Source organism: Ahaetulla prasina, chromosome 17, assembly GCF_028640845.1.
Source record: "Ahaetulla prasina isolate Xishuangbanna chromosome 17, ASM2864084v1, whole genome shotgun sequence".
NCBI lineage: Eukaryota > Metazoa > Chordata > Lepidosauria > Squamata > Colubridae > Ahaetulla > Ahaetulla prasina.
The window spans coordinates 7,528,279-7,553,066 of record NC_080555.1 but is presented as its reverse complement, the minus strand read 5'-3'; the positions used below and the strand labels follow the sequence as shown (position 1 = coordinate 7,553,066).

General features: G+C 48.1%; 1 protein-coding gene across 1 annotated transcript; it reads right to left on the bottom strand.

Annotated features, from left to right (window-relative positions):
- Window positions 1-6,218: 6,218 nt before the first annotated feature.
- Window positions 6,219-8,525, bottom strand: CD248 (CD248 molecule). Its single transcript, XM_058160701.1, has one exon. The coding sequence runs from the start codon at window positions 8,358-8,360 to the stop codon at window positions 6,312-6,314; it is 2,049 nt and encodes a 682-aa protein (XP_058016684.1). The 5' UTR covers window positions 8,361-8,525; the 3' UTR covers window positions 6,219-6,311.
- Between the last annotated feature and the right edge of the window lie 16,263 nt (window positions 8,526-24,788).

The window sequence follows — 24,788 nt, the reverse complement described above, 5'->3', positions numbered from 1 at the left end:
TGCTCAGCGCCCATTTCCCTCTCCGTGTTCCCCCTCTTTAATAAAAATGTCCCCCTCCCCCTTTTTAAAAAAATAATAATCCAGGAATAAAACCCCTCCTTTGCCGTCCTCTCCTCTAGCCCTCCTCCCCACCCCCACAGATCTGTGCTTCCCCACTCAAACCTGGAAGGAGTCAAAAATAAATTAAAATTTTAAAAATAGGGGGGAAGGCAACATTTGGGATCAAAACGGGGTGGGGTTTTTTTTTAAAGGGAGGGAGGGAAGGGTGATGAATGGAAGCAATAGATGGGGTGGGGGAGGGGAGAGAATGATACGCCCCCCCCCAACTTCTTAAAATTATCTTCTCTTTTGAAACTGGGGGGGAGGGGGAACGGGATCAGAAGGATCTGGAAAAGAACCCCCCAAACCTGCCTTCCAAACTCTCAGGGCACCCCCAAATAAAGCTGGGTTCTTCCTGCTAAGGGTTAACAATTTTGGGATTTAATGGGGGTGGGTGGGAGTTAGAAGCCCCCCCTGCCCCCAGCATTAATGTAGAGGTTTCCCTGCTCCACAACCCGCCAGCCGGAGGGGGCTGGATTGAGCCCGGCAGAGTCAGGAAACACCGAAATTTAAGACAATTGTGACTTTTTTTTTTCAATTATTTTTTTTCCCCTTATAGAGAGGTGCAAACCCAGGCCAGATGGTGAGCGGGGAGTACTCAGAAAAGGGGTTACTTTGCTAACCAGGATCAGAGACTCCTGCAAGCTGAAAACAGCAGGCATCCTGGCTGAAAAAAAGTAGGAAAATTTGTGGATTCGGGGCAGGAAAAGTCCAAAAAATCCACACATTTGGGCTGTGCGGGATGCATAAAATTGGATGCCCCAGGTAGCCCTCGACTTACGACCGCGAGGGAGCCCACGATTGCTGTTGCTAAGCGAGACATTTGTTAAGCGGGTTTTGCCCCCCACTCCCCCGCCTTCCTCGCCCACCGTTGTTAAGTGAATCCCTGCGCTTGGGAAGTTACTGACGCGGTTGTGAGGCCATCTGGCTTCCCCGTTGATTTTGCTGGAGAGGAGGTCGCAAAAGGGGAATCCCGCGATGCTATGACCGTCATAAATGTGAGTCGGTTTGCCAAGCCGCTGGATTCTGATCACGGGGATGCTGTCAATGGTCGTAAGTCTGAAAAACGGTCGTAAGTCACAGTTTTCAATGCTGTTGTAATTTCGAACGGTCACTAAATGAACGGTTGTAAATCAAGAATTCCTGAGTATCCAGCTCTAGAAAGCAGCTATAATTGGACACAAGCCTCATGTGTGTGTGTGAGAAAGAGGAGGAGGGAGGGAGGGAGAGGGAGAGGGGGGGAAAAGAGACAGAAAGAGAGAGAGAGAGTGACAGTGAGATAGAAAGAGAGAGAATGAGAGTGCGAGAGAGAAATATACAGAGAGAGAGAGAAAGAAAGAGAGGGAGGGAGGGAGGGAGGAAAAAGAGAGAGAAAGAGAAGGACAGAGAGAGAGAGAATGAGAGTGTGAGAGAGAAATAGAGAGATAGAAAGAGAGAGGGAGAGAAAGAGAAAGAGAGAGGGAGAGGGAGAAAAGAGAGAAAGAGAAGGACAGAGACAAAGAAAGACAGAGAGACAGAGAAAGAGAGAGACAGAGAAAGTGTGAGAGAAAAAGAGGGAGAGGGAGAAAAAAGAGAGAAATAGAAGGACAGAGAGAGAGAGAGAAAGAGAGAGACAGAGAATGAGAGTGCAAGAGAGAAAGAGAGAGAAAGAGAGAGGGAGAGGGAGAAAAAAGAGAAAGAGAAGGCAGAGACAAAGAAAGACAGACAGACAGACAGACAGAATGCGAGAGACAGAGAGAAAGAGGGTGCAAGAGAGAAAGAGAGAGAGAGAGATAGAAAGAGAGAGAGAGAGACAGAAAGAGAGAGAGAGAGACAGAATGCGAGAGACAGAGAGAAAGAGAAAGAGGGTGCAAGAGAGAAAGAGAGAGAGATAGAGAGAAAGAAAGAGAGAGATAGAAAGAGAAAGAGAGAGAGATAGAGAGAGAGAGAATGAGACAGACAGAGAGAAAGAGAAAGAGAGTGCAAGAGAGAAATAGATAGAAAGAGAGAAAGAGAGAGAGAGAGAGAAAGAGAGAGAGAGAGAAAGAGAGAGAGAGAGAGTCTGTGTCTGTATATCTGGGTGTTTGTCTTTTGCAAATTCTCCTGGTACTCTCAAAGGTTTCAACTTTTGCACACTGTTGCACGCAATCAATCACACCAGCAAAAAAAAAAGCCTTCTGGGGAAACTTCTGAAACTCTCCCTACTCACAAGTTATGGGGAAGCGGGTTGTGGGGTGGGAGGGTTTGTACCCCACCCCACTACCCACCCACCCCCGCTCCCCAGCCCTGATTCTGAAGGGAGGCAGGCGGCCCTATAAAGACCACACCAAAACCAAGCCGAATGGCAATTGAAGGGTCCTCCTTGACTGCCGTCCCAACCAGAGGAAGGCAAGATGTGGACGTTAGGTAGGTCAGCAGCCTGGAAGGTTCTGGAAACATCAGGAATCTTCTAATTATCTTAAAATTAAAGGCTTGGCGAAGAGAGACCCGAGCATTTTCGCTGTGCTTTTTCCAATCCCCTCTGGGCCCCTATTCCTTTATTGCTCAAACCACAAACTTTATACGATATCTTTCTATATCTGCCCTTTTTCAAGCTCTTGTTCCATTAACCTGTTATTAGTCTCCATGCTGTAAACTGGAGGCTAAAACATACAGATGAAGGGTTGCAGGAACCGGGCCTGGCTAGACTAGTGAAGAGAAGGACCAGGGGAGACAGGAGAGCATCTTCCAATATTTGAGGGGCTGCCACAGAGGGGAGGAAGGGGGTCAAGCTATTCTCCAAGGCCAGACAAGGAATTAGGAATGGAAACTGATCAAGGGAGAGATTCAACCTGGAAATAAGGAGAAATTTTCTGACAGTGAGAACCATCAACCCGTGGAACAGAAGTTGCCTTCGGAAGTTGTGGGAGCTTCATCACTGAAGGCTTTCAAGAAGAGTCTGGACTGTCTTGTCAGAAATGGTGTAGGGTCTCCTGCTTGGGCGGGGGTGGGGGTTGGACTAGATGACCTACAAGGTCCCTTCCAACTCTGTTAATCTGAATCTATCTAAGATGATCAAAGGCCTGGAGACTAAAACATACAAAGAACGGTTGCAGGAACTGGGCATGGCTAGTCTAGTGAAGAGAAGGACCAGGGGAGACATGAGAGAATCTTCCAATATTTGAGGGGCTGCCACAGAGAGGAAGGGGGTCAAGCTGTTTTCCAAGGCCAGACAAGGAATAATGGATGGAAACTGACCAAGGAGAGATTCAACCTGGAAATAAGGAGGAATTTTTTGGCAGTGAGAACCATCAACCTGTGGAACAGAAGTTGCCTTCAGAAGTTGTGGGAGCTTCGTCCCTGGAGGCTTTCAAGAAGAGACTGGACTGCCATTGGTCAGAAATGGTGTAGGGTCTCCTGCTTGGGCGGAGGTGGGGGTTGGACTAGATGACCTCCAAGGTCCCTTCCAACTCTGTTAAGCCCTTTGCAATGCAATCCTGGGGGTGGGCAAGGGAAAGAATCAAGATCCCATGAAGCGTTCATTCCATTTTATAATGCCATGGTTAAGGCCACACCTGGAATATGGCATCCAGTCTTGGTCACACCGTATTACAAAAAAGATATTGAAACTCTGGAAAGCGTGCAGAGAAGAATAAAGATGCTGAAGGAGCTGGAAGCTAAAACATACAAAGAACAGTTCGTAGGATTTGGGTAGGGCTCAGGGGTGAAATCCAAATTTTTTCCCTACTGGTTCTGTGGGCATGGCAGGGGAAGGATATTGCAAAATCCCCATTCCCTCCCCACTCTAGGGGAAGGATACTGCAAAATCCCCATTCTCTCCCCACTCTAGGGGAAGGATACTGCAAAATCCCCATTCCCTCCCCACTCCAGGGGGAAGGATATTGCAAAATCCCCATTCCCATCCCACTCCAGGGGAAGGTTACTGCAAAATCCCTACTCCTGGGGGAAGGATACTGCAAAATCCCCATTCCCACCCCACTCCTGGGGGAAGGATATTGCAAAATCCCCATTCCCACCCCACTCCAGGGGAAGGTTACTGCAAAATCCCTACTCCTGGGGGAAGGATACTGCAAAATTCCCATTCCCACCCCACTCTGGGACCAGCCAGAGCTGGTATTTGCGGGTTCTCCGAACGACTCAAAATTTCCGCTACCGATTCTCCAGAACCTGTTAGAACCTGCTGGATTTCACCCCTGGTAGGGCTAATCTAGAGAGAAGAAGGACGAGGGGGGGGACATGATAGCAGTCTTCCAATATCTCAGGGGCTGCCCCAAAGAAGAGGCAGTCAAGCACCTGAAGGCAGGACAAGAAGCAATGGAAACTAAGCAAGGGGAGAAGCAACTCAGAAAAAAAACCGAGAGATTTTCTGATAATTAGAAGAATTAACCCATGGAACAACTTGCCTCCGGAGGTTATGGGTGCTCCACCACTGAAGGTTTCTAAGAAGAGACTGGACAACCATTTGTGTGAAATGATACAGGGTCTCCTGCCGGAGCAGGGGGCTGGACTAGAAGACCTCCAAGGTCCCTTCCAATTTCACTGTTGTACTCGTTTCTGTGCAAAACCAGAGGCTTTCTTCTAAAACTTTAACTGCTGATTTTCAGCGTTCCTCTAGGTGGCTAGTCCTCATGATTCTCAGATTTAAAAAAAACCCTGTCTATTTTTTTTTTCTTTCTTTCTTTCCCAACCCCGCCCGGTGGGAATTGAAGCAACATCCCCTTTTTAATCCAATCGGCACTACCCTCTTTAAAGGGGGTCGTAATGCCTTGGAAAGGATGATGAGGGCGGCGGGGGGGGGGGCACCGTTTAACCATTTCAAGCTCAAAAAAAAAAATAAGGCAGCGGTGAAAATTCACTTCATTGTGAATTTAATAGTACGTGAGCAGGGGGTTGGACTAGATGACCTCCAAGGTCCCTTCCAACTCTGTTAACTGTTGTGTTCCTAGCCCCTTTGTCGTCGTCCCCTCCTCCGTCTCTCCCACCCAACCCAGGCCACCCGCATTTGGCATATTTCTTCCCCCAGACAATTCTGGTTTTGTTTTGTTTTTTACTTCCAGCCCGTTAGAAAATTAAGTCCTTTTATTTGACACGCAAAACGCAGGCACACAATATTCGGGTTTGTTTGGGGTTTTTTTGTTGTTGTTATTGTTGCTTCGACCTTCCGCCCCACCAAGGAGACCACATCAGAGGTCACAGTCAATGACGACCCCACCCCACTCCGCTTTTGCAACGGGGCAGCCCACCCTGCCTTCGGCGCTGCCCCACCCAACCCCCGGGACTGCGCCAGATGCCTGCGATGTCCCCAGGGAGCCCCCCCCCCCGCTCTATTTCTTTCACAAATTGAACCCGGGGGGCGGTGTTGGGTGAAAAAGCCTTCCAGCTTTAGCCCTCCCACCCCAATATCGCAAGAACACCCCCCCACACACACACCATCATCCTCTTAGCCAGCCGACGGAAGGTATCAAAGAAAGTGTATTTACGGGGCTGTTTCCCACGAGAAAAGGTTTTTTTTAAAAAAAAAAAGTTTTTAACAAGTTCGTAGTGGGAGAAATCATCCTGAGCGGTGTGGCTCCGTGGTGTGAGACTCCAGATGCAAAAGAAGCTGGGGGGGGGGCGGGGCGGGGAAGGAAGGAGGAAGGGAATCCGGTTTCGTCCGAAGTCATGAGGACTAGAAACTTAAACTCCCCTGGTTGGCGAAGCAAGCAGCGCTGGGTGGGGAGGGGGCAGAAGGACACCCCGCCCTTGTCGTGGCACACAAATCCAATTCCTTTTTTTTGGGTTTTTTGGTTTCCTTTTGTTTTCCCGCTCCCCCTCTTTGGATAAAAGGCACCCCCAGATCTCCAGCCGCCACCGGGTCGCAAGCCTGGGGGCTTCCAAGTTGCAATGGGAAGGGGCTTCTGCGCCCCCCCCCCAAAAAAAGTCTCTTTACTCCAGCAGTCAAGTTCTGAGTTGGTTGGGGCTCTCCCCGAGCCTGGGACGGAGGAGAAAATGGGGGGGGGACCACCAGCCTCGGGCGCCCCTCCAAACTGGGTCTCTGCTGCATCCTGCATCCTGGCAGGCTGGCATCCCAGATGTGGCCAAAAAAAAAAAAGGGAGGGGGGCCCTTCTGTGGCATTTGCCCCCACGGGTGAGCGGAGGGGTTCTTTTTTTTTAGGTCCTTGTGCCAACCTGGCACCGGAACAGGGTCATCCGACCACCCCTCGCTCCCCTTCCCCGGTGCTGTGGCTCGTTGTTCAGACACTGGTCCGGCAAGTGGCCGGTTGGCAAGGGGCCGGTTGGCAAGGCGGGGCGGATTTTTCGGATGTGTTGATCACCCACCGGTAACATTGGGTGACGCTCCTGCTTTTAGCCTGAGCTCCGCAGCGGGTACAGTAAACGATGCCCAGAGCCAACATGATAACCAGAAAGACCGAAAGGGGCACCAGTAAAGCCACCATGAGCCAGCGCCCGTCCTTCCTCTGCCATTCCTCCCCAGAGGCCGGGCTGGGGATGGCAGAGGTGGGCAGGGGCGCCCTGACTCCCCCAACGACGGGGTCCACTTTGTCATCCGTGGGACCGCCGGACCTTCCGGAGGGAGACGGAGGGGGGGTCGTGAGAGGGTCCTCCGGGGTGGGAGGAAAGGTCCCCGTGACGCCGAGAGGCCGGGACCCAGCGACGGGCGTCGGAGGATCGGAAGCCGCGGGGGTGGGATGGAGGACCTCGGGGTGCCCCGTCGAGGAGGAGGAGGAGAAGAAGAAACCGTGCTCCAAGGGAGAAACGCGCGAGTCCCAGGCGTCCTCCAACTCGGGGGCCTCCGTGGCGGGCACCGGCGGGGGGAAGACCAGCCGGTCGGGCACCGACAAGAAAGAAGCGGCCGAATCGGACGACGAGCCGGCCTCCCCGTCGCGAAAGAGCGAGAAGCGGACCGGCGGCCCGCTGAGATCGTCGGCCTCCCTGGTGGTGAAGCGCACGTGGAAAGGATCCGGCCAGACCTCGGGCGGGGTGGCGCCGGGGCCGTCCAACCCATCCACCGGGCTGCAGCTGATGCCGTCGGCTTCCAGGTCGAAGCCCTCGGTGCAGTAGCACTCGAAGCCGCCCACGTAGTTCACGCACATCTGCTGGCAAACCCCGGGGATCTGGCACTCGTCGGTGTCCACGCACTGGCCGGGCTCGTCCTCGGCGGGGCTGAAGCCCAGGTGGCACCGGCAGAGGTAGGAGCCCTCGGTGTTCTCGCACTGGTGCTCGCAGGGGGCGTCCAGGCACTCGTCTAAGTCCTCGCACTGGTGTCCGTCGGAAGCCAACTCGTAGCCGGCAGGGCACCGGCAGGAGTAGCCGTGGGAGCTCTCCTCCTCGGCCACGCAGTCGAACTGGCAGGGCCGGCGTCGGCAGGGGTCGTTGGCAGCGCAGGAGTGGCCATCGGGGAGCAGGACGTAGCCCGCGTGGCACTCGCAGGCGTAGCCCGAGCCCTCGTCCAGGCAGAGTTGCTGGCACCCACCGTTGTCTCCCTCGCACCAACTCGCGGCCGCCGCGGAAGACGAGACCGCCGCCGCGGCACCACCCGACGGCCCCGAGCCTCGCTCCCGACACAGCGGCGGGCCCTTGGACCAACCCACGCGCCCGTCCTCCTTCTGCAGGCACAGCAGAGACAGCGACGGCCCGCCGGGGCAGCCCACGGAGGCCACGGTCCCGAAGGGGAGGAAACGCGGGGGAGCCCCGACGGCAGGGGCGGCCAGCTGCCCGAAGGGTGCGGCGTAGCTGATGCTGGCCCCTTCGCCTTCCTCCTCCAACCCGCCGCACATCCCTCGGTAGGCGAAGCGGCAGAGGTAGCCGTCCACGGGACCCGCGCAGGAGCCTTCCAGCCACTGGAAATCCCGGTCGTCCAAGCCCACGCAGCGGGGCGCAGCGCAGCCGGCTCCCCCGACGGTCGGCCCGGCTCTGGCCCAGTTGCTGTAAGCCGTCTCTTGCTCGCCGGTCACCCAGCTGAAACCGCGCAAGGGCCGCTGCGGGAAACACTGGCGGGGCTGGCGCTGCAGCCCGATCCAGAAGAGACGGGGCGGGCCGGGCTGGCGGCTGCCGGCCAGCAACTGGCTGACCTGGGCCGCCTCTTCGGCTCGTTTCAACGTGGCCAGGTTACCGCCGAGCTCCCGGCAAGCCCGCCAGGCTTCTAAGAAGCTGCGCGGATGGGTGTAAAGCGCGTAGCATCCGTCGGGATCGCAACTGGCTTCAGGATCCGGCCAGGCGGGCAGCGGCAGCTGGAGGAGCATCAACCCCACCAAGCCGAGCGTCAGCCGAGGGGCTAGCATGGTTGTGTTGCTGCTGCGGTGGGCCTCCGGCGCTCTGAGAACAGACCCACCGGGCCCTCCCCCACCCCCCAATCTCCCGTTCCCGGCCTTCTTTCCCCTCCCCGTCCGGGGGAGGAGGCGCTGGGCTTCTCGGATCCCCGCCTTCAGACCTTCTAGGGCGAGGATTTGAACTCCTGCCACGCAGGGAGGGAAGGGGGGAGGGGGGAGGAAGGGGGCAGCCAGCCGGCGGTGGAGGGAGGGGAAGGGAAAGGCAAAGCAGGCAGGCAGGCGGAGAGGGTCTGGGAGCTTGCGCAGGGGGGTGGGAGTGGGGGGGTGGAAGGATCTGACCTTTTCTGCTCTAACCACGAGACCTCACTGTCCCTGGGAGCTGGGGGGAGCGGGGGCCTCTTCCAGCCTCTAATTTCAGTCCCTGCCACGGGATGCCAAGAGAGCGAGTCAGTTTTCACAGTAACAGAGTTGGAAAGGGACCTTGGAGGTCATCTAGTCCAACCCCCTGCTCACGCAGGAGACAATGTGCTAGGGATTCGAAACCACCGAAATGCCGACCTTGCTGATCGACAAGCTCAGTGTCTTAGCTGAGTTTCTGAAAGTGATGTTGAGGGGCTGCCCTGATGTGTGTGTGTCAATTTATTTTCCAAAGCTTCAGAAGGCAGGACAAGAAAGCAACGGATGGAAACTAATCCAGGAGAGAAGCAACCTGGAATTAAGGAGAACTTTCCTGACAATGAAAACAATTCACCAGCGGAACAGCTTGCCACCAGAAATTGTGGGTGCTTGTTAATGGAGGCTTTTAAGAAGAGATAGGACAGCTGTTTGTCTGGAATGTTATAGGGTTTCCTGCCTGAGCAGTGGGTTGGACTAGAAGACCTCCAAGATCCCTTTCAGCTCCCGTTATTCTCAATTCTGAGCAAGGGGTTAAACTAGAAGACCTCCAAGGCTCCCTTCCATCTCCAATATTCTGTGTTCTGTGTGAATTTTACTGTCCACCCACTTTAAAGGATGCTGGCTAGGGAATTCTGGGAGTTGAAGTCCACCCATCGCTAGCTGGGGAATTCTGGGAGTTATAGTCCATGTATCTTAAAGCATGCCGGCTGGGGAATTCTGGGAGTTGAAGTCCATCCACTTCAAAGCACACTGGCTGGGGAATTCTGGGAGTTGAAGTCCATGCACTTCAAAGTACACTAGCTGGGGAATTCTGGGAGTTGAAGTCCACCCATCTTAAAACCTGCTGTATGGGGAATTCTGGGAGTTGAAGTCCATCCACTTCAAAGCACACTGGCTGGGGAATTCTGGGAGTTGAAGTCCATGAACTTCAAAGTACACTAGCTGGGGAATTCTGGGAGTTGAAGTCCACCCATCTTAAAACCTGCTGTATGGGGAATTCTGGGAGTTGAAGTCCATCCACTTTAAAGCACACTAGCTGGGGAATTCTGGGAGTTGAAGTCCACACATCTGAAAAGTTGTCAAGGTTCGCGCAACACTAAAAGGAAATTCTTGCAAACCTGACTTGGCACAAAGCTGTGGTTGCATTTATTTCGTCCCCGCCAGAATTCCTCGGCTACAAGCTGCCAACCTCTGCCAACAATTCTACTTCCCAAATTCCATCAGCTGCGCTCGGGGCCTTAATACATTGGGGCCTTAATACATTGCGTTTGTACCGTGTCTAACATAACCTGGGCATCGGGCTGGTGGCTCACACAATGACCAAAAACAGCGGAGAAAGAAAACGCATGCAATCAAGTCTGAAGAGGGACCGATTCTTTTAACACACAAACACACACACACAAACCCCACACGTACACACAGGCTATGCTTTGCAATTTGCTTTGGCAAGCTCTGAAGCCAGCAACCCCATTTGGCTCAGTCCTTGCGCATCCAACCCTAATCCGCTTAGGTAAAGGACGAAGCGTTTCTCAAATTCGGAGACACGTATCCGAATTTTTATTTTATTTTTTTGGCCGGGGGTGGGTGGGTGGGGGGAGAATTGGTTTGGGTCTCTGCCAAACAGACTAGATTTTGGCTTGGATTTAAACCGCACCACACAGTCACCGGGGCCTGCAAGCAGGATGGGTGGGCCAGCCCAAAGAGAGCGCAGAATTAAGCAACAAGGCTTCGTCCATTCTAAAATACTAAAACGTCTAATTTCAGGGTAATTAATCCAGGATTAAGCTGGGCTGGGAAACCGTCTTGATCTCCTGGAGCAAATCTCGTCGGAATGTCCGTTGTGTTTGATCGCCAAGTTTTCCTAAACTTTTCTTGTCATGACAAGATTGTGCCTTTCCCTGAACCATCCTGCTTAATTATTAATTAAAAATAATTGCTACCAACCTGCCTTCCATTGAGGACCTGTATACTGCACGAATCAAGAAGAGGGCCGTGAAAATATTTACAGATCCCTCACATCCTGGACATAAACTGTTTCAACTCCTACCCTCAAAACGACGCTATAGAGCACTGCACACCAGAACAACTAGACACAAGAACAGTTTTTTTCCCGAAGGCCATCACTCTGCTAAACAAATAATTCCCTCAACACTGTCAAACTATTTACTAAATCTGCACTACTATTAATCTTCTCATAGTTCCCATCACCAATCTCTTTCCACTTATGACTGTATGACTGTAACTTTGTTGCTGGTAATCCTTATGATTTATATTGATATATTGACCATCATTTGTGTTGTAAATGTTGTACCTTGATGAAGGTATCTTTTATGTACACTGAGAGCATATGCTCCAAGAAAAATTCCTTGTGTGTCCAATCACTTGGCCAATAAAAAATTCTGTTCTATTCTATTCTATTATTTTGTTTTAATGGCACAGACAAGTGCCAGGCAGGAGAAGGAAGGGCAGAGAAAAACATGGATGCTTAAGAAATTGGAAGGGGCTTTTCAAGCTTATTGGAGATGAAGTCGAAAAACAGAAACCCCTTTTGCAGGAAAACGATTTTATTTTATTTATTTTTTTACATCCTTGTAAAGTTGGGGGGGTTTTGCACAGCGTGACCGCTTGCTGACCAGATGCAGCTCGGCTACTGAATTTAATCACAGTCTGTAAAAATCAGTTGAATACGATCAGGTTGGAAGCAGAGGCCCTAAATTGCAAAGCGGAGAAACCAAGGTTTAAATGAACTCAACAGTGCTCGTTTAGTTAATTGTTTTTTTGAAGTGAAGGATTAGGAGTGACTTGATAGCTGCCTTCCAATATTTGAGGGGCTGCCCCAAAGAAGATGGGGTCAACCTATTTTCCAAAGCATCTGAGGGCAGAAAAAAGAAGCAACGGATGGAAACTAATCAAGGAGAGAAGCAACTAGAAACCGGGAGAAAAATTTCCTGACAGTGAGAACAATTAACCAGTGGAACTACTTGCCACCCGAAGTTGTAGGTGCTCCATCACTGGACGCTTTTCAGAAAAGATGGGACGACCATTTGTCTGAATTGGTATGAGGTGTCCTGCTTGAGCGGGGTGGGGGTGGGGGTTGGACTAGAAGACCTCCAAGGTCCCTTTCCAGCCCTAGGATAACAGAAGAACAGAATTGGAAGTTCAGCGTATTGTACAAATCCAGTCTCCTTGCTCTGCGACTTTGCACTTGGCCACATAGTTCCTTAGTGCCTTTTGAGCATTCAAGAAATCAGAGATGGAAGGGACCTTGGAGGTCTTCTAGTCCAACCCCCTGCTCAGGCAAGAAACCCTATACCATTTCAGACAAATGGTTGTCCAATCTCTTCTTAAATAGCTCTAGTGTTTTTAAGACTTCTGAACCGTTCCATTGATTGATTGTTCTCACCGTCAGGAAATAACAGAATAACAGAGTTATGGGAAGGGACCTTGGAGGTCTTCTAGTCCAACCCCCTGCTTAAGCAGGAGACCTCCTATCAAGTCAGACAAATGGCTGTCCCATCTCTTCTTAAAAACCTCCAGTGATGGAGCACCTACAACCTCTGGTGGCAAGTAGTTCCACTGGTGAATTGTTCTCGCCGTCAGGAAATTTCTCCTCAGTTCTAGGTTGCTGGATTAGTTTCCTAATCTTAAATTTTGTGTTTTAAGCGTTGTTTCTCCGACGATCCATTACTGGAGGGTTTTTTAGACAGCCATTTGTCCAGCATGGTTTCCTGCTTGAGCGGGGGGTGGGGGGGTGGGGGGTTGGACTAGAAGACCTTCAAGGTCCCTTCCAACTCCGTTTACACCGTTCATTTAAACTGCGGTGCCCGCTAGCCGAAACTAACCCCTCGGTTTTTCACGGCGGCGCCTGCTTTGCGAACCAAGCCGACTTTTTCCCGTCGTATGAGCCGACTTTAAAAGGTGGGTGGAGGTTGGAAATTTGTAGGGCAGATTTTAGGGAAGGGGGCTTTGTCGACTCATGGAGGAAATAAATGGAATTCCTTTGGCGTGGGAAGACCTGCTGCTCCCTGCCCGTCTGGGTGGCGTTCAAATGTGCTGTTTGAGAAAGCACGGCTGGGTTCGAACCAATTCGTGGAAAGAAAAAAAAAACCTCGGCTTTGCCAGTTTCACGAAGAAGAACTTCGTTCTATCTCCACCCAGGCATTTTTCGTTGTTCCAGTGGCTTTTGCGGCTGTGCTTATATTTTACACACGCCCCAGAGCGAGTGCTGCTCCCTCCAGCTGGGTCTGGTTTATTCCTATTTTATTTCTTTGTCAGACTTCAAAAAGTCCGTCCAAGTTTTCCAGCAGTGATGCTGGGCCGCGTACCATCTTTCAAACAATGAAGCAGCTCCAGAGGCTGGATAGCTTTGAGAGAACAATAAATATGTACTCTCGACGCCCTCCTATTTATTTCCCAAGGGAGCGCACTCGCCTTCCTCCCCCACCTTGGGGTCGGGTGGATGAGGGGGGAAGTGCCAGGTCTCCAAGGGACAGTCTTCTGGAAAAGCTGCACACACACACCCCCGCCTCCTCTGAGATATGAGCAGGGTAGGGGCCCATTCAAATCTTAGGGATCATGGCAGATGTTGGCATCGTAATAGGGCACAGCTCCTGGATTCAGTCAGTGGGAAGCCAAATTATCTATCTATCTATCTATCTATCTATCTATCTATCTATCTTTCTTTCTTTCTTTCTTTCTTTCTTTTGTTTTCTCTCTTTCTCTCTCTCTCTTCTTTCTTTCTCTCTTCTTTCTTTCTCTCTCTCTCTCTCTCTCTCTTTCTTTCTTTCTTTCTTATGTGTTTGAGCCTTGTGCTTTGGTGTGGCCTATAGGCTATTCAATCTATCTATCTATCTATCTATCTATCTATCTATCTATCTATCTATCTATCTATCTATCTATCTATCATCTATCTATCCAGCCATCCTCCTTCTGTCCTTCCTTCCTTCCTTCCTTCCTTCCTTCCTTCCTTCCTTCATTTCTCTTTCTCTTTCTTTCTCTGGCTGTCTCTTTTTCTCTCTCTCTTTCTTTGTCTTTCTTTCTTTTCTTTCTTTCTCTTTTGCCTTTCTTCCTTCCCTTCCTTCCTTCCTTCCTTTCTTTCTTTCCTCTTTGGTTTTCTCTCTCTCTCTTCTTTCTTTCTCTCTTCTTTCTTTCTCTCTCTCTCCTTTTTTCTTTCTCTCTCTCTCTCTCTCTCTCTTTCTTTCTTTCTTTCTTATGTGTTTGAGCCTTGTGCTTTGGTGTGGCCTATAGGCTATTCAATCTATCTATCTATCTATCTATCTATCTATCTATCTATCTATCTATCTATCTATCTATCTATCTATCATCTATCTATCCAGCCATCCTCCTTCTGTCCTTCCTTCCTTCCTTCCTTCCTTCCTTCCTTCCTTCCTTCATTTCTCTTTCTCTTTCTTTCTCTGGCTGTCTCTTTCTCTCTCTCTTTCTTTGTCTTTCTTTCTTTCTTTCTTTCTTCCTTCCTTCCTTCCTTCCTTCCTTTCTTTCTTTCCTCTTTGGTTTTCTCTCTTTCTCTCTCTCTCTCTTTCTCTTCTTTCTTTCTCTCTCCTTTCTTTCTTTCTCTCTCTCCTTTCTTTCTCTCTTCTTTCTTTCTCTCTCTCTCTCTCTCCTTTTTTCTTTCTCTCTCTTTCATTTTCTTCTTTCTTTCTTTCTTTCTTTCTTTCTTTTTTTCTTTCTTTCTTTCCTATGTGTTTGAGCCTTGTGTTTTGGTATGGTCTATAGGCTAATCAATAAATCTATCTATCTATCTATTTTTCTATCTATCTATCTATCTAGCCATCCTCCTTCCTTCCTTCCTTCCTCTCTTTCTCTTTCTCTTTTTTCTTTCTCTGTCTGTCTCTTTCTCTCCCTTTTTTTCTTTTTCTTTCTTTTCTTTCTCTTTTGTCTTTCTTCCTTTCTGCTTCCTCTTCCTCCTTTCTTCCCTTCCTTCCTTCCTTTCTTTCTTTCTTTCTCCCTTTTCCTTCCTTCCTTCCTGTTCATTCATTCATTCACTCACTCATTCATTCATTCATATCCCACCTTTATTATTTTGACAGATAACTCTAGGTAAGCAAACATATCCTATTTTCCCCATAACAACAGCTCTGTGAGGTGGACTAGGCAGACTTGCCGAGGGTCACTCAGCTGGGGATTCTCCTGGCGATTGGCTCAAAGTCACCCAGCCGGTTTTCATACCTAAGGCAGGATTTGAACTCGCCGTCTCCTGCTCACCTCCCCCATCCCACCCTCTTACTTCCAAAGCAGACAGATTTAATCAGCCTGCTATTTCGTTCATTGCTACATCTGGAGCGTGTTTTGACAGCCTGCCATTTTTAGGCTGCGCCTATCTTAAAACTAAACAAGCGGTTGGCTGTGAAATCAGCAAAGTGCGAATCAATTCTTTTGACGGAGTTAAACAAGAATGAAAGTTTCAGGGACTTTTAAAATGCGCTTTTGGTTGGAAGACTCTCTCGGCTTGGTTTCTTGAGTGGCGCATCCGGCAGTCCTAGAATTGACTGAGAAGTAGGTATGCAGAGGGGCTTCCGGATGCTTTGGATCACAAAGCCCATAAGCCTCTCATGAGGGATGGGATTTGGAAGTCAAAAATATTGCCTGGCTCCTCCTCCTCCTCCTCCTCCTCTACTCCACAAGCCCTACTCCCTTCTAGCACTGATGACATTCCCTAGCTGGGTTATGAAACATCAGCAATTAAAACCCACCAAACCGCCCTGAGTCCTTCGGGAGATAGGGCGGTATATAAATATGATTAATAAAATAAATAAATAAAGCTTGTAGACCCCCAAAGATTCCCACAGCGCTAACTTTGATTTACATAGCAATGATATTTTGCTGGGTTGTTTTTTTTCGTTTGTTTTTAACTTGGGGCTGGTGTCCAAAGCCAAAGAAGCACCGATGGATCTCCCAACCCATGCTCCAAACTTTTCTGCTTCGGCGATCCCCTCATCCCCACATCCCGCAGCTAGAGAGCGATAGGCGCGGTAGTCCAAAAACCCAGTCCAAAACAAAGCTTCAGCAACAGCCAGGCCGCTTGGAACGATGGCTGATCATTTTCCGACCAGTTGCGGGAAACGCACCAAAATCGCAGCCCATTCATTTCAACCGGGGGAAGGTCTGTGTGTGTGTTTGCGTGTGTGTGTGTGTTTTTTTTCTGCTCCATTTTGGGGGTCTGACCTCAAAAGCTGCAGCACCAGGTTTCTCTCCTTCCCTTCTGACGTGGCTAGTCAGGTTTTGCCGCTGGCATCCCAGGGGCATATTTTGAACAGCTCCTATTTAGAGAAAAAAAAAAATTATCATAATATCATCCTAATAAGGCAGCCTCCTGCACCTTTGGGACAGGGCGGGATGGAGATGGGAAGAAACAGTTTGTCCTTTCAGATTTGTGGCTTCAAGTCGGGGCAAAGATCCGGCAGAAAGTTCACCTCGGCGTATGTAGCGTGTGCGGGAACATCCATGAATAAGCAGAAAAGCATCGCACAAGTCCCTTAGCGGCAAGCCAAACCGATGAGGTTATATCAAATATTATTTTTTTTTTTTTTAATAAAAAAGAAGAAGTCCTGGAACGGAGAAATGCATGAAGTTTGTCTCTTTTTCTTTTTTCGTCTTTGGAGCTTCGGATTTCACAGAACGCAGGAATGGAGGAGGCTGGGACCTTCCTGCCCCCTTTCCCCCCCCCTCCCGCTGGTTTCCAGCATCCCGAAATCAGGTTTAAAGTTTCACAAAGTTGGGAGTTTTCCCATCTGCCCAGAATGTACAGGAGGGAGAAAGGAAGGTTTTGGCTCTTCGAAAAGATTCATCCTGTAAAAAAAGGGAGAAGGCAAGGAAGCCAAATGGATCAAGATAAGGGTTTGTGTTTTTTTGCCTGGCTGGTCCCTCAACTTCCTTTTCAATGATCTAGAACCATGATGGCGAACCTACGGCATGCCTAGGTTTACAGTCAGTGTAAAAACAAACAAACCTTATTCGAACAGCGGAGAATGACTTCATTCTCAGCGTAGTTCAACTAAATGAAAGCAAATTCCTCCCAACACAAATCCCTCAGTCCTGTCGCCAACCTTGGTCCAATTAGACAAACTGGCAAAGGCCTTTCCTGGCAAACGTTCAGAAGACACCGATACGAAACAAATGCAACAAGAAGAAGGTATCAACGTTGTTTTCCGGCAAAGCCCAAACGCCGTTGCTGGTCTTTTAAGCCTTATGGGAGGGGCCAATCATCTCTTGGCCCTACTCCCGAGTTGTCCTCTCTGGCAGCTCTTCTCATGCGTGCATTAGGAACAGGCTCCTCCTGTTCCTCTGCCTCACTACTGTCAGCCTCTGGAGGCTCCGGAGTCCGCACATCACTCTCCAATGGCCCTAGCCTCACCCCTGCCTCCGACGCAGAGCCCATATCCGGGCCTTCTCCAGCTTCCAGGTCTGGCCCATGATCTTCCTCAGCTTCATCGCTGTTCGACTCCGTTGCCAGCTCCGCAGGCTGCTGGCGGACCACAACACCATGTCACCCGGTACGCGCAGCCTTGCCTGTGTGTCTTGCAGGTTTCTGGCGCGCATGTGCACGGGATAATCAGCTGTCCTTTGTGCGCATGCAGGAGTGCCCAAAAACCAGTATGCACATGCGCACCAGTGAGCGTACGCAGGCAACCTTTTCATGCGACCTTTTTGGCACTTGGTTCGCCATCCCTGATCTAGAATGATTTGAATGATTTGTAAAAAATAATAATAAAAGGCGGGATACAAATAAGTAAATTCTCAGCCCGGCCTTGGAGAGCAGGGGAAAAAAAAAAACCCTGTAAAATGACTACGGCATCGTCTGGAATCTGAGATGCTCTGGGAGAAGGCCTCACGCATCCGTGCAAGCTAGCACGGCGAGCTTCGCACGCCTGCACGGTAGTGAAAAGTTAATGCTGAATTTTTCACCTCTCCAATTTTTTTTTTAATTTTTTTGCAACTTCCGGGAGAAGTGAGACTTCTACACACTGTTCCAGTCTAAAGTGGAAGCCTGATTCTTCCTCTTAGAAAAATAAACACACTTCATTCCATTGGGAGTGTCAGGGCCGAAGTTGCACGCTCAAACATTTGGACCTTTCTCAGTTCCACCCCTTGGAAAAAAGAAAAAAAAAACCCTTCTGCGGCAAGCCAGAAGGTTACAGGATGCGCCGAACGAGCCTGCTGAAATTCCCAGAGGGATTTTGAGAAAACGCCCCCGTTTTTTCCCAAACCCCCATTTCTTCCCCGTCGTTCAAGGGTTATCGTTGGAAATTACAGAATTTTATTGCTGGATTTATTTATTTTTAAAAGGGGGTGGGGGGGTGGGGATTAACGCGCCCCCTGGTGGCCCAGAAAGCAAATGACAACTCCCCTATTTTTGACCTATTTTATTGTGGGTTTTTTGGGGTATTTTTAAATTAGGGGGCTTAAAAATAGGATAGGAAATCAAGGGAAAACCTTTTTTTCCTTTTTTTTTCCTTTTGGGAATTATAACGGATTGTACAGGGATTGAGACTAAACTGATTCTGAATTTAATAACAGCAGCAAGACTGTTGATTGGACAATACTGGAAGAAAGAAGAGGTACCTACAATAGAAGAATGGATATTGAAAGTCATTAATTTGGCTGAGATGGCTAAAATCTCAGTTTTTTTAAAAGACAATACGCAGGAAAGATATTTAATTGAATGGAAAAAATGGATTGTTTATCTACAAAACAGATATCAGATTAAGAAATATCAGATTGCCTTTGAATAATTAGGAAGTATTATTTTATGTAATGGGGAGGGGGTTGGGAGATGAAAAGCTTTGGATGAGGTTAATTGGATTAGAAGGGAAAATTTTACTCTATGTTTGGTTTATGTATAACAATACCTTGTGATTGACCCGGGAAGCCGGGAGGGGGGAGGGAGGGGGGAAGGGGGTTTTCTGGGAGGGAGGGGGGGGAAAAGGGGGGAAAATGTTTTTGTTTTTTAAAACTTTTTCAATAAAAAAATAAAAAAATAAAAAGGGAAAACCTTGAGGGTTTTTTTTTTTTTCTTAATTATTGATTCGCTCACGTGACCCTGGGACGCAGCAACGGTCATAAATACGAGTCAGTTGACAGGCGTTTGAATTTTGATGACGCAACCGTGGGGAATGCTGGCAACGGTCGTAAGTGTGAAAAATGGTCCTAAGTCACTTTATTTTGTGGCAAAGAGGTACCCAGAGGGATCCGGTTGGAGGCAAAAGGCAGAAGCAAAAAGAAGGCTTTCGCTGTTGTTTTTGTTTTAGCCACGGTAATAGAACTTCCACCTGCAGGAGAAGTCTACCTGCAAATACAATCGCGAGGCGCACGAAGGGGGCCTGCCGTTAAATTCGGCACCAAGGAGAAGGTCGTCAGATAAGGCATTCAAAACTCCCAGGGACAATTAAATGGCTGCAATGCGATAGAGAAAAATTCAAATTCTTTGCTCGTATTCTGTAGCCCTCAGAGAGATACTGGATGCCAAAAGTCTGGGCCCCACAATGGCATTTCTTTTCTCTTCTGGGTTAAGTAAAATGTAACTCACGTGGGCACGCTTTGTGTTAAGCTCTGAGTTTTAATCATGGATTACATGGAAGCATCGTCGGGGGTGTGTGTGGTCTACTATCCCATGTTAAAAAAATAATTGCTACCAACCTGCCTTCCATTGAGGACCTGTATACTGCACGAATCAAGAAGAGGGCCGTGAAAATATTTACAGATCCCTCGCATTCTGGACATAAACTGTTTCAACTCCTACCCTCAAAACGACGCTATAGAGCACTGCACACCAGAACAACTAGACACAAGAACAGTTTTTTCCCGAAGGCCATCACTCTGCTAAACAAATAATTCCCTCAACACTGTCAGACTATTTACTGAATCTGCACTACTATTAATCTTCTCATAGTTCCCATCACCAATCTTTTTCCATTTATGACTGTATGACTATAACTTGTTGCTGGCAATCCTTATGATTTATATTGATATATTGACCATCAATTGTGCTGTAAATGTTGTACCTTGATGAACGTATCTTTTCTTTTATGTACACTGAGAGCATCTGCACCAAGACAAATTCCTTGTGTGTCCAATCACACTTGGCCAATAAAAAATTCTATTCTATTCTATTCTATGTTAAGCCATCGATCTTGGCTTGTGAGCGGCAAAGGATGGGTTCGCAGCACCACACAATGCCAGCCTGCCACCGGTAAAATACAAGCTGCAATCCGGAGCAAGGGGTTGGACTAGAAGACCTCCAAGGTCCCTTCCAACTCTGTGATTCTGCATTCTGCGTGAAATGGAACTGTGATTAAGTCAAGTTAAGAGCAACCAAGATGGTTAGTGGACTGGAGGCTAAAACATATGATGAGTGGTTGCAGGAACTGGGCCTGGCTAGTCTAGTGAAGAGAAGGACCAGGGGAGACAGGAGAGCATTTTCCAATATTTGAGGGGCTGCCACAGAGGGGAGGAAGGGGGTCAAGCTATTCTCCAAGGCCAGACAAGGAATTAGGGATGGAAACTGATCAAGAGAAAGATTCAACCTGGAAATAAGGAGAAATTTTCTGACAGTGAGAACAATCAACCAACGGAACAGAAGTTGCCTTCAAAAACTTGTGGGAGCTTCATCCTTGGAAGCTTTCAAGAAGAGACTGGACTGCCATCGGTCAGAAATGGTATAAGGTCTGCTTGAGCAAGGGGTTGGACTAGATGACCTACAAGGTCCCTTCCAACTCTGTTATCCTGTTATTTCATCACTGGAGGCTTTCAAGTAGAGACTGGACTGCCATCTGCCAGAAATGGTGTAGGGTCTCCTGCTTGGGCGGGGGGTTGGATTAGATGACCTACAAAGTCCTTCCCAACTCTGTTATCCTGTTATTTCATCACTGGAGGCTTTCAAGTAGAGACTGGACTGCCATCTGCCAGAAATGGTGTAGGGTCTCCTGCTTGGGCGGGGGGTTGGATTAGATGACCTACAAAGTCCTTCCCAACTCTGTTAATCTAATCTACTCTAATCTGATACATGCAGACAATAAATCAATAATCATCACTAAGCATAAAAATAATAAGGCAGATGTTGCGGTTTGAGCTTTGACACCCTCAAACAACATCTGTCTATCCCAGACGGTTGGGAAGGACTCAATAGGTAGCCAAAATTGCCAAATCTCATCTAAACATCTGGCTGACTTGGCAACCGATCATCGGCATAATAAATACAGATGTTCCTTAACTTAAAATCATGTGTTTAGCCACTGTTCGAACTTATAGGGCCACTGGGGAAAAAAAAAAGGATTTACAACCGGCCCTCACACTTATGACCATCGCCGCCTCAAATTTGGGTGTTTGGCAAACCGAACAAGAACAGGCAGTCCTCGACTTACGACCACAAGTGAGCCTGTTGGCTCAGTGAGACATTTGTTAAGGGAGCTTTCTCCCGTTTTGCGTCCTTTCTTGCCCACCGTTGCTAAGTGAATCACTGCGGTGGAGAAGCGGATAACCCGGTTGTTAAGGGAATCTGGCTTCCCTCACTGACTTTGCTTGTCAGAAGGTCGCAAAAAGGGGACTGTAAATTTTGGGTAACCGGAAAAGGGGATTAACAGCACAACCAGATTTGAGAATAATAACTCCACAAGAAAGGAAGGAAGGAAGGAAGGAAGGAAGGAAGGAAGGAAGGAAGGAAGGAAGGAAGGAAGGAAGGAGAAAGAAAGAAAGAAAGAAAGAAAGAAAGAAAGAAAGAAAGAAAGAAAGAAAGAAAGAAAGAAAGAAAGAAAGAGAGTGTCGCTGTACAGTTGTGGCTAAAATTGTGGAAACCTTTTGGGAAAAGTGTATTTTTGAGGTTTGATGGCTAACAGCACCACTTTTTTGGGGAATTTCAAAATAATTCTATTCCACTGCTGGAATGGCCTGGGAATAGCCCAGACCTTCACCCAATTGAAAAATCTATGGAGCCGACTCAAGAAACTTGTTAGTCAGAAGCGACCCAGCAATCAAACCCAGTTAATAGAAGCCATCATTCAATCTTGGTTTCACATGATAACAGCTGCAGAACTCAAAGACTTGGTTCCCTCCATGGGAAGACGTTGTAAGGTTGTAATTCATGCTAAAGGTTACCCAGCTAAGGATTAACAGACATGGGGATCATTTTTATATATCTCTTTTTTTTTCCTATGGTGATCATTTTTGCCTATCTCGTTTTTTTCTACCTCTTCCCCTTTTCTTCTTTATACTGTAACTGCTATTCTAATAGCAAATCCTTCATAAAAATTATCGCATTACATTCTCAATTATCTTTCCATCAATATATCATTTTATGGAACTACTCCCACCCCCACCCCCCAAAAAAAGTGGTGTCATTAGCTAAGTTTTAGAAAATACACTTTTCCCAAAAGGTTGCCACAATTTCGGCCACAACTGTATGCCTAGAAGAAATACAAGAATAATCAAAGCAATATCTATGTGGGTGGGTGGGCAGCTGAGTTTTATCATGAAATTTATTGTTTCAAATGGCAATAAATAATGATAACTTTTGTAGGAACTGATCCTTATCTCAGCTATGTGACCTGTAACGAAGTGAGCTCATCCCACACAAAATACAATTCCGCCTTCTTTTCCTGGGTCAGTTCATGACGGGGACAACTAAGCTATTCGCTTTCAGCTGCCATTAGAATAGAATAGAATAGAATAGAATTTTTATTGGCCAAGTGTGATTGGACACACAAGGAATTTGTCTTGGTGCATATGCTCTCAATGTACATAAAAGAAAAGATACGTTCATCAAGGTACAACATTTACAACACAATTGATGATCAATATATCAATATAAATCATAAGGATTGCCAGCAACAAAGTTACAGTCATACAGTCATAAGTGGGGAGGAGATGGGTGATGGGAACTATGAGAAGATTAATAGTAGTGCAGATTCAGTAAATAGTCTGACAGTGTTGAGGGAATTATTTGTTTAGCAGAATGATGGCCTTGGGGGAAAAACTGTTCTTGTGTCTAGTTGTTCTGGTGTGCAGTGCTCTATAGCGTCGTTTTGAGGGTAGGAGTTGAAACAGTTTATGTCCAGGATGCGAGGGATCTGCAAATATTTTCACGGCCCTCTTCTTGATTCGTGCAGTATACAGGTCCTCAATGGAAGGCAGGTTGGTAGCAATTATTTTTTCTCCAGTTCTAATTATCCTCTGAAGTCTGTGTTTTTCTTGTTGGGTTGCAGAACCGAACCAGACAGTTATAGAGGTGCAAATGACCTCTATAACTTATAACTAATAACTTATTAAATCCTTATACAGATAGTCCTCGACTTGTGACGACAGTCGGGACCAGAATTTCCGTTACTAAGCAAGCCGGTCGTTCAGTAACTCGCAGCCCATTTGCTACTCTTTTTGCCAGGGGTTTTTAAGTGAACCGCTGAAGTCTGTTAAGTGAATCGCATGGTCGTTAAGCAAATTCAGCTTCCCCCATTGGCTGGGAAGGTGGCAAATGACGATCACATGACACACACACACACACACACACACACCGGGACGTTGTCACCATCGTAAATAGAGGTAGTCCTCGACTTACAACGGTTCATTTAGTGACCATTCAGAGATAACAGCAGCACTGAAAAAAAGGGGACTTAGCCATTTTTCACACGACCGTTGATTGCAGCATTCCCATAGTCACGTGATCAAAATTCCAGCCATCTTAAAACATGCTGGTTGGGGAATTCTGGGAGTTGAAGTCCACCCATCTTAAATCAAGCTGGCTGGGGAATTCTGGGAGTTGAAGCCCACATGTGTTTCTCTGTCTTGGCAATTCTAACGTGGGACTTCAACCAATGATGGGTTTCAAAATTTTTTTACTACCAGTTCTATGGGTGTGGCTTGGTGGGCATAGCAGGGGAAGGATACTGTAAAATCTCCATTCCCACCCCAATCCAGGGAAAGGTTACTGCAAAATCCCCATTTCCTCCCAATCAGCTGGGACTTGGGAGGCAGAGAATAGATGAGGGGCAGGGCCGGTCAGAATTTTTACTGGAATTTTCTCTGAACTACTCAAAATTTCCGCTACCGGTTCTCCAGAACTGGTCAGAACCTGCTGAAACCCACCTCTGGCTTCAACTCCCAGAATTCCCCATCCAGCATGCTTTAAGATGGATGGACTTCAACTCCCAGAATTCCCCAGCCAGCTTGATTTAAGATGGGCGAACTTCAACTCCCAGAATTACCTAGCCAGCATGCTTTAAGGTGGATGGACTTCAATTCCCAGAATCCCGCAGCCAGCATGCTTTAAGATGGGCAGACTTCAACTCCCAGAATTCCCTAGCCAGCTTGATTTAAGATGGGCAGACTTCAACTCCCAGAATTCCCTAGCCAGCATGCTTTAAGATGAATGGACTTCAGCTCCCAGAATCCCCCAGCCAGCTTGATTTAAGATGGGTGAACTTCAACTCCCAGAATTCCCTAGCCAGCATGCTTTAAGACAGGTGGACTTCAACTCCCAGAATTCCCCAGGTACCCATGCTGGGCTGGGGAATTCTGGGAGTTGAAGTCCACCCATCTCCAAGCCCCAAAGGTTTGGAAACCGCCCTATACTAACCAAACCTACAGGATTTACAGAACCCGGCTAGCCTAACCAAGCAATGGATTGTGGTTGAGCAGAACTGCCATGGTTTGTCTTAACCTGGTTAAGCACACCATGCAAACTTTTCCCTTAGAAACAGCCGGAGGCGGTGAAGAACAGAAGGAGCTCGGGGGAATTGTGCGATCCCATCTCTTTCCTGCTGATAACGAGAACTGCTCGATCAGCTTTGTACGGGTAGAAAAACAAAAATAATTCCGTTTTCTCGGCTTTGCCAAGCCGGCTGGATATCCTTGACAAACGGTGTCACACTTGTTCGGTCTGCAATCGCACAACCTTCCTTCATCAGCTAGGCGTTGCCCCTATTTGCAGCAGAAACATCTGGGGGTGATCCAATTGTCCAGTTTTGCAAAAAAAGGTACCTCTAGAAAAATGGACTTTTTTTAAAAAAACAACAACCAAACAACCAACACGAAAACTGC